Source organism: Octopus sinensis, linkage group LG9 (genome assembly GCF_006345805.1).
Source record: "Octopus sinensis linkage group LG9, ASM634580v1, whole genome shotgun sequence".
NCBI lineage: Eukaryota > Metazoa > Mollusca > Cephalopoda > Octopoda > Octopodidae > Octopus > Octopus sinensis.
The window spans coordinates 58,779,308-58,796,807 of record NC_043005.1 but is presented as its reverse complement, the minus strand read 5'-3'; the positions used below and the strand labels follow the sequence as shown (position 1 = coordinate 58,796,807).

Below are 17,500 nucleotides of genomic sequence, written 5' to 3'. Positions count from 1 at the left end.
ACAAGTAAAAGAGTAAAAGAGTAAAGAGAGCAACAACAACAATAATGATGTTGGTGATGATGATTATCCTTTCTACTAAAGGCACAAGGTCTGAAATTTGGTAGAAGGGGACTATAAATTTGGTGGGAAGGAATTACATTGACCCAGTACTCAACTGGTACATAAGTTATCAACCCCTAAAAGATGAAAGGTGAAGTCAACCTCAGTGGAATTTGATCTCAGAACATAAAGACAGACGAAATGCTGCTAAGCATTTTGCCCGGCATGGTAATGATTCTGCCAACCCAAAACCTAATAATAATAATAATAATAATAATAATGATAATAATAACAAAGACAATTTTACACCATACATTATTTCTTACATTTAAAAATAAATTTCATTTCTATTTTTATTTCGTATTTATTTCTAATTTGTTTACATACTTTTTATTTATTGTTACTGCAAGTTGAATCATTTCAAGCATAAATGTAAATATGATTACATCATCTGTAAATAATGGAACAGTTGAGGGGGTGGGTGGGTAAATACAACAAAATTTTTAATAGAGATTGTTATCATAGCTGTATCAATTATTTTTATTATTATCATTAAGTAGTAGTAGTAGTAGTAGTAGTAGTAGTAGTAGTACTACTACTACTACTACTACACTACTACTACTCTTATTATCATTACTATTATTATTGTCATTGTTAGTGTTATTTTCACCTCTGCTTTAGCGAAGGCGGAGGTGTTGTTTTCAGACATGTTTGTTTGTCTGTGGACAAGATGTCTCAAGAACCACTGGATGGATTCAGATGAAACTTTCAAGGATGTTTGGCCTCATGACTGGCATGAACCGATTAGATTTTTGGGATCAATCTGGTACCGGACAAAGATTCTGGATTATTTTTCCTGTTTTTTAACTTTTACTTAATTTTTGAGAGCAGTTGGGTTCATTTTTAGTATTCTCATTCATGAAAGCAATCGAGTTTATTTTAGATATTCTCATTTTAAAAATAATCTCCAGATAATCATTGAGAGAACATTGATGTTGCCTTGGCAGAAGTTTACGTTCTCTGAGTGCTTGTTATTATTAGTATTATTATTATTATCACTATTATTCCTTCATAACACAATGTAGGTAAAAATGCACCGGAGTCTTTAGTCATCTGTCAAGTCACAACAAAGACCTCAAACAGATAATATTTTCTTTAAGATGTGCGTTGTAGCCAATGAGGCTGCTTTTTGCAGAGACATCAATCTTGCATGGGATTTCCAGTTGCCTTAAGAAGTTTTGAAGTTTCAATGGGATTGAACCCAGCACTCCGATCACCACTGGTATCACTTTTACATTCCCCTCTCGCATTCCATACAGTCTCACCATTTCCACTTTCAGTTCAGAGTACTTGGTGATTTTTTTCAACCACTTTACAACATTCATGTCATTTAGTATGGCTACATCAATGATCTGACAGTATTTGCATCTCTTATTCAGTATGACAATATCAGGCCCATGGTTTTCGATTAGACAATCTGTCTGGAAATAATAGTCCCAGAGTATCAGTACTTTCTTATCCTCCTGCATAACTTTACTTGGTACATGCTCATACCAGTTCTCTGTTACTTCATATTGGTATTTATGGCATAAAAGCAAATGAAAATACATACAAACTTTATTGTAGCAGCGCTTGTATTCCTTTTGTGTAAGGCTCTCACATCTACTTACCAAGTGGGGCACATTTTCCACACTTTTTCCACAGGGTCTGCATTTCTAGGTGTCAGAAGTTTTATAGCTGTTATACTTCACTGAATTGGTAGCAAGAGCCTGGTATTGTGCAGCAATGATCAGGCTTTCGGTGGTATGCTTCAAATCACCTCACTCAAGCCATGCCCACGATGCTGTATTATCCTTAATGTCTTGTGTATTCCTTTCAAACTGCCCATGCATCCCCATTTCAAGGTTTTCTTTTCTCTTCTCAGCTCTTTGGTTAAACTCTTCCTTGCTCATCATTTCATCTGGATTTACACCCATATCTTTCACAGCATATTGCAGCACGTCTTCATCACTATTCATCAAATACTCGGCAAGTGTCTTCCTTCCACTCCTTATACAATATTCTATAACTATTTAGTCTTCTGCCACCATTCTTTCTTTTCATATACAGTCTGCTTATGTTTGCTTTACCTGTGCTTATGACAATATCCCTTTGTTTCTTTCCTCGTTGTAATTCTGTCTTGATAGTTCCTATCCATATTGTATCCCTTTCATGCACCACATTGTTTCCACATAATCCGCTACAGAATTCTTTGGCTTGATTTGCATCAGGAGCAACATTTTTCCCAATTGTCTCCTAACGTTCGGAAAAATTGCTTTGGGTTATTTTGGAACAATCTGTTCTCCTCGAACTGCTTATTTCTGTTCACAAATCTTCAGATCTTCTTGCTTTTTGCCATGATCCTTTGTTTTAACTGTTCTATTACTGTATCAAACTCGTTCTTCAGTGTTTTATATTTCTTCTCTAATTTTTCTTGGCTGGTCTTTTTCCCATTTTTCCAGTTTTTTCCCCACGAGAGTCGTTATTGAGCTCCCATCTCTCGCTTTCTCTCTTTATTTGCATATACATGTGCACATGCCTGTACATACACATATATATAAATAATGTGCTTGCATTGTATTATTATTATTATTATTATTATTATATTATTATTATTATTATTATTATTATTATCATTATCATTATCATTATTATTATTATTATCATTATTGTGATATATTCAAGCATGATGCAGTTTCACCACCACCACCACCACCATCACCATCATCATCATCATAATCATCATCATCATCATCATCATTATTGTGATACTCAAGCATGATGCAGTTTCACCATCACAGTATTTTTTTTACGCCAATAGAAAGGTTATTCATCTGAATTGAATGAAAGTCTCCAGTGTGAAAAATTAATTTTCTTTTTCACAAAAATGCTGTTACCCACATTTTTGATTCGTTCTGTGAAAAGTAATTATGATTTCTTTTTTAAACAACTTTAAACAACACAAACACCATTCGTTAACTGAATAACTTCTAAAACAAAAACAGGTATGCTAACAGTCAAGCAAATGAGAGGTTCATGGTTCAATTTTGTTTTAATCCTGTCCACAGGTAACTGTGCTGTGTCTATGTTAAATGCCCTTAACTCAGAACTGGACTGTCTTTTTTGTTGTTTTATCTTCTTTGCAGTTTCTGTTTTTTTCTTCTTTTGGTTTTGTCTTTTACTTGTTAGATCTGGAGGAAGGAGCAGTACTTATTATGTTTGCAAATTCTCTTAGACCAGTGAGATTGAAGACATTGCAAACCATTGTAAGAAAGCATCTGCAGGATATGAACTGGACGGTAATCCTAGAGGTCTGAAATTCTTTGACAGAAGAACTGGCGATAAGGATTAGTGTGGGACCAGAGGGTTAGATACAACAAGGGTCATACATGGAGGAGAGAAGCATGGGACAAAAGAACCAGAGTCAAAGTGGCACAAGCCTTGCCAGGTTCAAGGAATAAAAACCATTCTAATAGAGATAGCAAAGGTAAAGAAGAACAGAGTATCTCAACAGGTCAAAGACTGGAGCATGTCTGTAAGTAACTTTAAGCCAGTCAATCAATAGTTATTAGTAATTAAGGTATTTGGCTCATGATTGTAAGTTAATGAGTTCAATTCCTGACAGAGCATTGTGTCTTAGAGTAAAACACTTTATTTCACATTCCTTCAGTTCACTCAGCTGGCTAAGAGGAGCTGTATCAGTAATTCAAAGGGCCAGCCTTGTCACATTTTGTGTAACACTGTATCTACCTGAGAACTACATTAAGGGAGCACATGTCTGTGGAGTGCTCAGCCACTTGCACGTTAATTTCATGAGCAGGCTGTTCCATTGATCAGATCAACTGGAACACTCATTGTCATAACCAATGGAGTTCCAGTTAGTTAGATCAATCTAAGACACCTGAATGCAATAGTAGCACCATCCTAGTTGTGAGAGCTATGCTCCAATGTGGACCTCACCAGAGTTATGTAGGATTTCAATAATGGCTTGGAATCATGGTTGTAAGATTGTGGTTTCTATTCCTGGACCAGTTGACATGTTGTGTTCTTGAGCAAAATACTTCATTTCACATTGCCCCAGTCCACTCTGCTGGCAAGAAAAGTAATCCTTTTATGGACTAGCGTGCCATCCAGGTGGGGGACATATACACCGTGGAAACCAGCCCTATGAGTTTATATGACTCAAGAAGGATCTTAATCCTTAATTCCTAGTCCAGTTAGAAAATTGAACATAAGCACCACATTGTTGGTGCCCAGCATGCTAATGATTCTGCCAGCTCACCACCCTTACACACATGCACACATATATATATACACACACACACACACACAAATGTGCACAAAGCAAGCTTTGAACAGTTTCTTATTTCTTTATTGTCCACAAGGAGCTAAACATAGAGGGGACAAACAAGGACAGACAAAGGGAGTAAGTCGATTGCATCGACCCCAGTGTGTAACTGGTACTTAATTTATCGACCCCAAAAGGATGAACGGCACAGTTGACCTCAGCAGAATTGGAACTCAGAACATAATGGCAGATGAAATACCTATTTCTTTACTGCCCACAAGGGGCTAAACACAGAGAGAACAAACAAGGACAGACAAACGGATTAAGTCGATTACATCGACCCCAGTGCGTAACTGGTACTTAATTTATCGCCCCCGAAAGGATGACAGGCAAAGTCGACTTCGGTGGAATTTGAACTCAGAACATAACAGCAGACGAAATACCGCTAAGCATTTCGCCCGGTGTGCTAACATTTCTGCCAGCTCGCCGCCTTTGAACAGTTTCTGTCTACCAAATGAACTCAGAAGGCATTGGTCAGCTTGTCAACTTGTGACTACAGAAGACACTTGTCCAAGATGCCAAACAGTAGCACTGAACCTAAAACCATAAGTAAACCTCTTAACCCGACAGCAATACTTGACAATTATTAATATTTCTTTTTATTAATCATTTAATATTGAAAACTAATTCAATTAATAATTACTTCAGATTTATTTTATGGAGACTCGTTAAACTATTGTTTATTTAATAAAACTTTATTCTATTGATGAATTACAGGTTAGGATAATTAATTTAAATTCAGATGAAAACCATCTGCAAAAATGTGTTGTTAAATCTTCAGAATTGCATCATTGTTTGATTCTGCAATAATGGCAGCCACATGGAATATTTACTATCTCAAGAATATATTTATCTAAAATGACAGTAAATTCTTTCACTTGTTCTATTCCAAGATTAATTCTACCATATATTCTTTTATTCTTTCACTTGTATCAGTCATTATTATACTGCGGTGGCCTTTCTGGAGCACTGCCTTGATAGGTTTAGTCAAACAAATTAAGAAGCCCAATCCTTTATTTTTAAGCCTGATATTTATTTTATAGGTTTCTTTTTGCTGAACCTCTAAGTTAGAAAGACATGAACAAACCAACACAGTTGTCAAGTGCTGGTGGTGATGGTGGTGGTGGTGGGCATGGAAACAAACACAAAGACATGCACACATACATATATATATATATATATATATTATATATATATATATATATATATATATATATACATATAAATATACATACACACATACACACACACACACACACACACATGTATATGTATAACAATGCATACATAAGCATTGTCCTGGCATACCAGTACATAGTTTTTACACTATATGTTTGTAAGTCATGGACTGGCAGTATGATTCACCTCCAATTCAGTTTGGGTACATGATGTTGATGAGCCATTAAAATGGTGAAATGTTGATGTCCATCACTCCTGGGTGGAAGCTGGGGTAAGTTGTTTTGCCTCTCCATGACTTTCAGGTATTTTAACACTCACCACTTTAAGGGAGTAATCTCCACTGTGCCAGGTCACAGCCTACTGGCAGACACTAGGCACATGTGGGTTCAGTATGTGTGGTCAATAATATATACAGATGTACAATCATCCGAGTTCTTCTACAGAGCTTAGAAAAACTGAAGGACCACTGCAATAAGTGTGTGAATCTGGGGAGGGGGAAATATGTGGATAATTTACTGATCCTCCTGCATTACCTTTTACTCAAAGCCAGGAACTTTTCAGCACTCCCTCATATACATACATACATACATACATACATACATACACACACATACATAGATACATACATACATATACACACACAAACATACATACATACATACATACATACATACATACATACATACATACATACATACACACACACATACATAGATACATACATACATATACACACACATACATACATACATACATACATACATACACACACATACATACATAGATACATACATACTTATACACACACATACACATGCATACATGCATACATACATACATACATACACACATACAAACACATACATACATACATACATACATACATAGATATATACATACATATACACACACATACATATACATACATACATACACACACACAAACACATACATACATACATACATACATACATACATACATACATCATACATACATACATACACACACATACATAGATACATACATACATATACACACACAAACATACATACATACATACATACATACATACATACATACATACATACATCATACATACATACATACATACATATACATACATACATATACACACACATACATATACATACATACATACATACATACACACACATACATACATAGATACATACATACTTATACACACACATACACATGCATACATGCATACATACATACATACATACACACATACAAACACATACATACATACATACATACATACATAGATATATACATACATATACACACACATACATATACATACATACATACACACACACAAACACATACATACATACATACATACATACATACATACATACATACATACATACATGCATGCATTCATGCATACATATATACATACGAAAATACGCTGTTGTTGATGTTGAAATTCCAATGAAGGAGCCTTGATGCTTTTTCTATTGGCAAGAAATCTTGAAATAAACTGAATAATGACATACATGCATACATAGACAGATAGATCGACATGAACAATGAGTCTTCTACATTTTCTGTCTACCAAATTTCCTCACACGGCATTTGCTGTGAAGCAGCCTGGTTGTGAAACAAACTTCTCGTCTGCACAGAGTCATGCTTACGCTTGTTAAATTCTTCAGAAAACACCTACAGAGACAGAGATATAAACACAAGCAAAATGCACACATAGGTTATTCTTCTGCCCACTATCCCACTTGCCTAGAAAATCTTTTCCACTGGGAAACATCATTAATTATTCTTTTAGTTAGCTATTGCATAACAGCTATGCTTTAGTTCTGTGCTTTTCACCAAGGAGGAAATGACCCCCAACCAGCATGAGGCATTCAGATTTCTCTTATTTCTTCATGAAAAGTGTTTCACTGAAATGTTAAGTAAAGTTTGCTGCATTCTTTCGGTAGTTCCAATTAATGACTGTATACACCTGCGTCTGTAATGCTTTCCATTCATCTTTGTAAGATCTTGCTCTGTCTCTGTCTGTCTCTATTTCTTTCTTTCTCCCTATATATATGTATATATATATAATATATATATAATATATATATTATATATATATATATATATATATATAAATATATATATGGTTATCAGTAACAATAAAGGGTGAAATTAATTAATTTGGAATAATTATCAATTACACCAAGTAGATTTCGGAATGTAAAAGCCGATTTCAAGTGTAGGTATCAGTTAGAGGGTTTAATACCTCTAAGGAATAATTAACTCCAGAGTCGCTCCTGGTTATTACCTTCATCTCTGCTTCTTCCTTCTTTGTTATCTAATTAAGTAAAGACATACCGGCAAAAGCCACGAGCTTCCCAATGTTATTATATCCATTTTCTTCTCATATATATATATATATATATATATATATATATATATATATATATAATCATCATCATCGTTTAACATCTGTTTTCCATGCTGGCAATGTTTCTACAGTTGGATGCCCCTCTTAACGCCAAACACTCCAAGAGTGTAGTGGATGCTTTTTATGTGCCACCAGCACAGGAGCCAGTCAGGCAGGCCTGACATCAACCACGTTCAGATAGTGCATTTTACATGCCACCAGCATGGGAGCAAGTCAGGGGGCACTGGCCACAGCTATGATATTGGTTTTATTTCACTCAATAGGTCTTCTCAAGCATATCACATCGCCCAATACATCAGGAGTATTCTTAACAGGACTGGACGTGTGGCTACAATCTGACTTTAGTTGCCAGGTCTTCTCAATGACAGCATATCTCTAAAAATCCCGGTCTCCCGTCATTGCCTCTGTGAGGCCCAACATTTGAAGGTCATGCTTCACCACCTCATCCCATGTCTTCCTGAGTCTACCTCTTCCACAGGTTCCTTCTACAGTTAGGGAGTGGTACTTCCTCACACTGCTGTCTTCATTCATACATAACACATGACTGTACCAGCGCAGATGCCTCTCTTGCACACCACATTTGATGCCTCTTATGCCCAACTTTTCTCTCAAGACACTTACACTCTGTCATGTATGCACACTGACATTACACATCCAGTGAAGCATACTAGCTTCATTTTTTTCAAGCTTATACATGTCCTCAGCATTCATGGCCCATGTTTCACTGCCATGTAGCATGGCAGTTCACACACATGCACCATACAGTCTTTCACCCTGAGTGAGAGGCCCTTAGTTGCCAGCAGAGGTAGGAGTTCCTTGAACTTGGCTCAAGCTATTCTTACTCTAGTCACTACACTCTCAGAGCAGCTACCCCCACTACAGACTTGATCGTCTAGGTAGCAGAAACTATCAACTACTTCTGGTTTCTCCCCCTGGCATCTGACTTGTACGTCAGATTGTTGCACAAGTTCTACTTGTTTTGATAAGGGAAATTGGAAAGGTTTGAAATGATTTCATTGGCATTTACTTGTATTAAAGAGCACTCTTTCTATAGATAACATGTTGATCTCATAAGTGTCACATGTTGGAAATAAATGCAATTACCAAACTTTCAATTCACTATTTAGATTTTTTTTTTTTTTTGCATTTATTTTCTTTCAGGTTGTTTATCACTTTATTGTTGGAAGTTGGTCCATGATTGAGTTTGCATCAGATGAGCTTTGCTGAGTGTATCCTGGCATGGCTGGCTGGTTTAGTATCATCGCGTCCTTAGTAGTTTGTTTGTACAATGTTTTTTTTTAATGTTTCAGTAGAAGATACTTTTATATTTCTGCAAGCCAAGTGAGACCATAACCTTGTGGCCTATGCCAGGGGTGAAACCAGCCTCCTTATGCGTACCTTTCCTTCATTGGACACTAAACTCTACTTGCTAAGACCTGTTGAGGCAAGTGAAATCGAAATCAAATTCAATAAGCGCTAAGAGCACCATCCAAACATGATCATTGCCAGAGCAACAATCTGGCTTCTGTGCCGGTGGCACATAAAAAGCACCATTCGAGTGTGATTGTTACCTGCATCGCCTTACTGACACTTGTGCTGGTGGCACGTAAAAAAAAACATTCGAGCGAGGTCGTTGCCAGTGCTGCTGGACTGGCTCCTGTGCAGGTGGCTCATAAAAAGCACCATTTGAGCATGGCCATTGCCTGTACCACCTGACTAGCCCTTGTGCTGGTGGTACATAAAAGCACCCACGAAACTCTCGGAGTGGTTGGCGTTAGGAAAGGCACCCAGCTGTAGAAACTCTGCCAGATCAGATTGGAACCTGGTGCAGCCATCTGGTTTGCCAGAACTCAGTCAAATCGTCTAACCCATGCTAGCATGGAAAGCAGACGTTAAACGATGATGATGATGTCTTTAGGGACTTCCCCAAAACTAAGAACTTGGGAAGCGGTATGTTTTGTCATTATTAACAGAATCATTGTCATCATCATCATCATCATCATCGGCATTAAACCATTGTCACCATTGTTGTCATTGTCAGTATCATCATCCCGTCATCATCACACACACATAAGCACACACAAGCATGCACATATATATATATCAGCATCATCATTTAATTGAAATGTGTGTGGGGGGGGATGCATGCACATATGTGTAGGATTTCCTAGCACTGTACATCTACAAAAGTTTAACAAAAGAAATAAATATCAGTGATATGAATTAATGAACCAGTACTTTCAAACAAACTCCCATGTGATATTTGTTTCACCCAAATTGCTCGGATAACTCTTGGTCATTCTTACTACTACCAATTTGCCTATTATATACTTGTAATCAAAATCCATCATACAAAAACATTATGACATAAAATAGAGATATATCAACACAATTTTTTCTTACCGTTTGTCCATTGTGTAACAACTTTTCCAAGGCTATGATTCGTTATTGCTATTTCCTGAAACATAAATTAAAACAAGAGATTATGAGATGGACAGATAATGGAATCTTTGCAAGAGGAATTCATTGAAAAAAAAAAGACTTGTTTTTCATTCACTTGTTTTTATTGAGTTTTTGTGATTTTTGTTGTTGTCATTGTTATATTTAGCAGTTGGTCGGCCCTGGACACCAACATTATCCAGCTTTCCTGAAGTTTTGCTGAACAGAATTTTACGACTAAAGACTAACAAAAATCTCCTTGAATTTATTGAGTTCTTTTTTGTGGCTTAGGTAGAGAAGGAAAAGCAGTTCCCATGCTTTTCAAATTATTTTTCAGAGCATTTGGAAATTTGGAAGAGAGGGGGGAAAATGTTACTCACAAACAAGAGACCAAATCAGAATCCCTGCAGCAGACATGTCACCATCAGATGTGCTCAAGGACCAGAGCAATCTTAGCAGCATTATAGGCCTGATAAATACGCGTGGCCTTATAATATAGTAGTTTCTATGGTCATGTGGGAACCCCACCTTAAAGAATTTGAGTAATACAAATCAACACCAGTACTTATTTTGAGGGTCGCTTATGCCAAGCTACTGGGTTACAAAGACATAAACAAACCAGCAAAAGGGACAAAGATAGATGGGCATGTACACACACACACACACACACATATGTGACATGAAATTCATTCACAAGGTTTTGATTGTCCTAAGGCTATGAGGCAGTCATGAATAAAATGTTTTCCATCATAAGTGTCTTTCATGATGACTAACTTTGGGCTAAGCAATAAATAGTGTGTCTATGAATCAATGCAGTTGCTTCTAAGAGGTTATTTGACATGACAGAAACAGCAGCTGAATTGACTTCAAATCATATACTACCATATTTAGAAAGAAGGTAATATATCCTAGATACACAATGCCAAAAGTACATATATATATATATATAAACGAGTGGACAAATGAAAGACAGGCACTCAGCCAATTTATGCATGGATCAAAACTGTTTAATTCAAATTCATTGGTACTCATGAGTTTCAAGCACAATACTAGTAATCAACCATTTTGAATTTGAATCAAACGGTTTTGATTGATACATACATACATACACACACACACACACACACGCACACACACATATATATATATATATATATATATATATATATATATAGAACATTTTCTATAAACAAACTTAGAAGAGCTGAGTGAGATGGTATTTTACAGATAATGAAGTAAATCTCAAGCATAGTATATCTGTGAAGACAGCTTAAAAGATCAGGTAAAATACCCATAGAAGACGGAAAAATGTGGCCAAGAAACTGCTATAGGGAATCGAATCCTAGTCTTGGCTGGAAAACCTTCAATCATAGAACTGCTTAAATGGAATTGACAAGGGGTTAAATAGCAAAAATAATCAGCAGTGTGTTTTAGGGTAGAATAATGTCTAAACGTTGCAAGTTTTGTTTGCTCTTCTGAGTATATGGTGGTGGTGATGATGATAATGATGATGATGATAGTGGCAATGATTTAATGATGATCATGATGATTATCATGACAGTGATGAACATGATGATGATGATGATGATGATGATGATGATGATGATGATGATTGTGATGACAACAATGACAATGATTCTGATAATAATCCTTTCTGCTATGTAAGGTGGCAAGCTGGCAGAAACGTTAGCATGCCGGGCGAAATGCTTAACAGTATTTCATCTATCTGTCTTTACGTTCTGAGTTCAAATTCCTCCGAGGTTGACTTTGCCTTTCGTACTTTAGGGGTCAATAAATTAAGTATCAGTTGCATACTGGAGTCAATCTAATCTACTAAACCCCTCCACCAAAATTTCAGGCCTTCTACTATAGACACAAGGCCTGAAATTTGGAGAAGGGAAATAATCAGTTACATCGACCCCAGTATTCAACTGGTACTTACTTTGTCGACCCCAAAAGGATGAAAGGCAAAGTTGACCTCAGCAGAATTTGAACTCAGAAACTGAAGATGGATGAAGTACTGCAAAGCATTTCACCCGGCATGCTAGTGATTCTGTCATCTTATTTCTTTACTGCCCACATGGGGACTAAACACAGAAGGGACAAACAAGGACAGACAAATGGATTAAGTCGATTACATCGACCCCAGTGCATAACTGGTACTTAATTTATCGACCCCGAAAGGATGAAAGGCAAAGTCGACCTCAGCGGAATTTCAACTCAGAACGTAACAGCAGACAAAATGCTGCTAAGCATGCTGATGTTTCTTATTTCTTTACTGCCCACAAGGGGCTACACACAGAGGGGACAATCACAGATAGACAAATGGATGAAATCAATTATATCGACTCCAGTGCATAACTGGTACTTATTTAATCAACCCCGAAAGGATGAAAGGCAAAGTTGATCTCGGCAGAATTTGAACTCAGAATGTAACAGCAGACGAAATACCGCTAAGCATTTCGCCCGGCGTGATAACGTTTCTGCCAGCTCACCGCCTGTGGTAAGATGACAGTGATTCTGTGATCTTACCACCTTAATGATGCCAATAATAGTGATGAAGTGGATTAATGGTAGCAATGACAAAGATGTGTATGATGAGGAGAAGGAGGATAAAACTATCCACACACACACACACACACACACACATACACATACAAATACACACACATGTATGCACACACACACATATATGCACATAATACAACAGCATACATACACACATGCATACATGTGACATATTAGTGGCAATGAAGATTTCATCAACCTCTGGAGGTAAGAGAAAAAGAAAAGAAAAAAACAAGAGAATAAACAAGGATGAGGGAAAAGAAAACATGTAAGAATCACAAGCACAGGAGGAGGAGGAGAAGAAGAAGAAGAAGAGGAGGAGGAGGAGGGGAGAAGGAGGTGGAGGAAGAGGAAGATATGAAGAAGAAGATAAACGAAGAGGAGGAGGGGAGGAGAAGAAGACGAAGAAGAAGAAGAAAAGAAGAAGAAGAAGAAGAGGAGGAGGAGGAGGGGAGGAGAAGAAGACGAAGAAGAAGATGAAGAAGAAGATAAACGAAGAGGAGGAGGGGAGGAGAAGAAGACGAAGAAGAAGAAGGAGAAGAAAAAGAAGAAAAAGAAGAAAAAGAAGAAGAAGAAGAGGAGGAGGGAATAAGAAGATAGACGAAGAGGAGGGGGAGATGAAGGAGAAGAAGATGAATAAGAAGAAGATAGACGAAGAAGAAGAAGAAGATAGAAGAAGAAGAAGAAGAAGAAGAAGAAGAAGAAACAATAACAACAACCAAAGAACAGCAGTTCAGAAGTGTCTGTTAGAAACTTTACACTTAATTCATCACACAAACAATTAAATATAGTGGAAATTTATTAAAAAACAAAAAACAAAAAACAAAACCAACACAGAAACGGCACTTAAAACTTCCCTGCTTTGTTACCAATGCGAGATGTTTTTTGTTTCCTTTTGTTTCGTCGTCTTTCTAGATTGCAAGTGATTTACCTCCCTTGTATCCTTCCGTACCATTCCTGCACCCACCGCTACCACCACCACAACCACCACCACCACCACCACCAACACCATTTCTTATTTCCTGACTTACTGCCTTAGTTTCTTTCATTCTGTCTTCCTTTAATTTGAAATGTGTGGCTTTATCGTCTTGTTTCTGTTGTTGGGTTTCTCTTTCCTTTCCTTTTCTTTTCTTTTTTTTTTCCATGTTTTTATCGTTTCGTTTTGTCCTTGTTATTCATTCATTAACTATAAACCTCTTGTTTAATTAAACTTACCACCTTAATTGCTTTCTCTATTTCCAGTGACATTTCAGAAATGTCAATTCACTATTTGTTTATTCGTTTATTTCGTTTCCTTGTTTGTTTGTTCGTTTTTCTTCCTTTGTGGAACATTTCAAATCTATAATAATAATGTTTGTGGCTTTTGATCTTTGAATCTTTTTTTTTTTCTTTTTTTTTCCTTTTTTTTTTTTTTTCCTTTTGTTGCTTCTGCTACACTGATATTGTTGTTTTGCAGCTGCTGTCGCTTCTACGGTTGTTTCTCTATCATTAACCACATTTTTCATTTTTAACTTTCATCTTCTTTTCCTTCTTGCTCCTTCCTCTCCTACCCTTCTTACACTCATTCTGCCTCAACTTTGCAGCATTCCTCTAGGGTTGCCTTCTACATGTAGAAAATGTAGCTAAGTGCAGACTCCCACACTTGAAATCCTAAACTCTAAGATAAATTTTAATTCACTGAAAATAATGTGTGGGTGCGAAGAAATGTCAGAGCGCTAATGAAAATTATTCTCATAAGAGGCAAGAAAGAGAACTCACTCTCAAACTTCAATTGACAGAAATTTAGAGCTATGCATAGAGAGGGAAGGGTCTGATCCTGCTTTCTCTTAATATCCTTCTGTTCCTTCATCCCTTTCTTACCTTTTTCAACTTCCATGTTCTAAATCTTTTTCTTGTTCTTCTACTTCAGCCTCAGCTTTGGTAGCAACATCATCATTGGCAGTGGTGGCATAGTTGGTGGTGGTAGTGGTGGTGGTGTAGTCAGCGGTGGCAGCAGTGTTGCCATCATCAACAGCAGTGTAGGCAACATCGTTATTATCACCCCCTCCTTGTCCTCCTCTTGTTTCTCCTCCTCCTCTCCCTCCTCCTTCTTTTTCTTCTTCCTCCTCTTCTTATTATGGTTTTGCATCATGATCATCCTCATTTTCTCACACTTCATTTCAACTTCATTTTCTTAATCTTTTTCATCATCATCTTCACCTTCTTACTCTTTTGTCCTCCTCTTCTGTCTCCTTCATTTTCCCCCCACTGTCCATAGACTTCCTTTTGTTTCCTGTGTAAATCTGATAACAAAAATTAAATGCAAACTTTTCCAGACAATACTATTAAAGATTGAGTTAGGAAAAAATTTGCTCTCTCAGCCAAAAAAACTAGCCAGAAAGTATTCAGAGAAACAATTTCTGCAATAAAAGGATATAGATGAAGCTACAGATATTAATATACAGTATGTGCATAAGTGGCAAGCTGGAAGAATTGTTCATATGCCGGACAAAATGCTTAGCAGCATTTCATCTGTCCTTACATTCTGAGATCAAATGTCAATGAGGTTGGCTTTGCCTTTCATTCTCTTGGGGGTCGATAAAATAGGAACCAGTAGAACATAGGGTTCAATGTAAGATTGCTGGTCTCATGCCATAAGTAGCAACCAATATATAATGCATGTAAGGCATGTGTATAAAGACAGCCCCTGCTGCATCTGATGCATTAAAAGTACATTAAATAATCAGAAGAAAGAAACACAAGCACACATCATTGAATATATCATTCATCTAAACCAGTGGCTTTGAAACTTAGGTAGTAGTAGCCCCTTGAAGTGTAACTGCAAACTGACAAAGGAGTAAAAAATGTGAAGGAGGTGCTATGGATAGTGCTGGATGTTAAGAATGCAGTGGGCGTCACGAGTTTTCATAGAAATAGAATATTTATATCAAGTACAGCACTTTTTAAAGAAATAATTATCAGGATCAGAATAAGAGCTTGGTGTGTTATCAGTGGTCAGAAACATGACCTGATGTACTAAGTTTCGGTATAATTTTGTTGTAAAAGTCCAGTATAAGCATTTATCCCCTCCTGTACCTTTTTGGGGGACCTCAAGGCACACAAATTTTGTGTAGACATCTCGGGATAGGTCACAGGCTCATCGCCATTTCTCACAGAATTGGATAGAGACTGTCATATACTTTACAGATAGGAGATGGTACAAAAATGTGTTATTTTCAGCATCCTGTCATCGAAAGAAGAGAGATGGATGTAAAAACCTAACTCACCATCTTGATTTCAGCATTAATGCCTGCCCTTACCTATGGTCATGTAACTTGGGTAATGACCATAAGAATATGATCATAAAAAAGAAGAGGTAGAAATGGAGTTATTGAAATCTGACCTTGTATTGAAATCTTCTACGTTCCCCAAACCAATTATTACCCTTTAAGATGTTATATCTGGTTCAGCAGGGATGTTACCCAGTTAACACTCTCGACATACTCCTACATACTGGACTGTCTGAAATTACAGTCAAACTTTTCGGTGTACCTTGACCCATTGAGAGTGATATTTGTTTATTTCTCTTCCCTTAATGTCACCCTCTGTACAAAATTGATCAGTGAGTCCAATCTCAGCAAAATCCGAAGAAAAGTGTTAAGGTTGTCATAAAATAGAATCCATGTGACCATTTATATGAACATATCCCATTGACTTTTAAATCCCAGTACATTATATGAATAATCGATGTTTCATATGTCGTAGTGCTTAATTTTACTCATGGGTCAATTTTCTTCAAAATCAGTTCATTATTTTATTGTGAGTGAATTTTGACGATTTCTGCCTTTCACTAGTTTAATTTTAATTCTACTACGTGACTCCAGCCATAAACGTTACCTAAATGTCAAATTTCATTGAAAGCGGATGAATTCTGTAAAAGTTACAGCATAAAATATTAATCCTATGGGTAATTGCATACAAAAAGCCTATTGATTTCTTAAAATCCCCCCGCTCATGCGCAATTATCAATTTTTTGTCACCTCTTAATACTAGCATCAACTAATGGACATGAACTGTAATCATGAGTAAAATTCCTACAAAATCGATAAGAATGTCTCTTATTAAATGCTTATTAGCATTGGTGCTCTTTTCAAGCCCTTTTGAATTAAATAGATACCTTTACCGTCTCCCTACCACAAAATTTACCTACATTTCATTCTCAAATTTCATTAAAACCAAATAAAAAATACAAACGTTACAGGCGAAAATAAAATCCCTATAGGGATTTGCATGCAAAAAGTCTATTGATTTTATAAAACCACTGCTCGGGCGCAATCATCGACTTTTTTTTGTCAATGCCATATACTGACATCAACTCACTGCCATAAGCCTCACTCACTCATCAGTTTTCATCAAAATCAGACAAAAAATGCAAAAGCTGAAGGGAAAATAACATTGTTATAGGAATTTCCATTCAAAT

At 36.7% G+C, this 17,500-nt stretch overlaps 1 protein-coding gene across 1 annotated transcript in view; it reads right to left on the bottom strand.

Annotated features, from left to right (window-relative positions):
- LOC115215434 (cilia- and flagella-associated protein 65-like) overlaps positions 1-17,500 on the bottom strand; it is a 1,408,515-nt gene that overhangs the window by 814,911 nt on the left and 576,104 nt on the right. Inside the window, exon 17 of the mRNA XM_029784597.2 lies at positions 10,438-10,492. Within this exon, the coding sequence (XP_029640457.2) occupies positions 10,438-10,492 (55 nt within the window). The remainder of the gene's footprint in view (positions 1-10,437; positions 10,493-17,500) is intronic.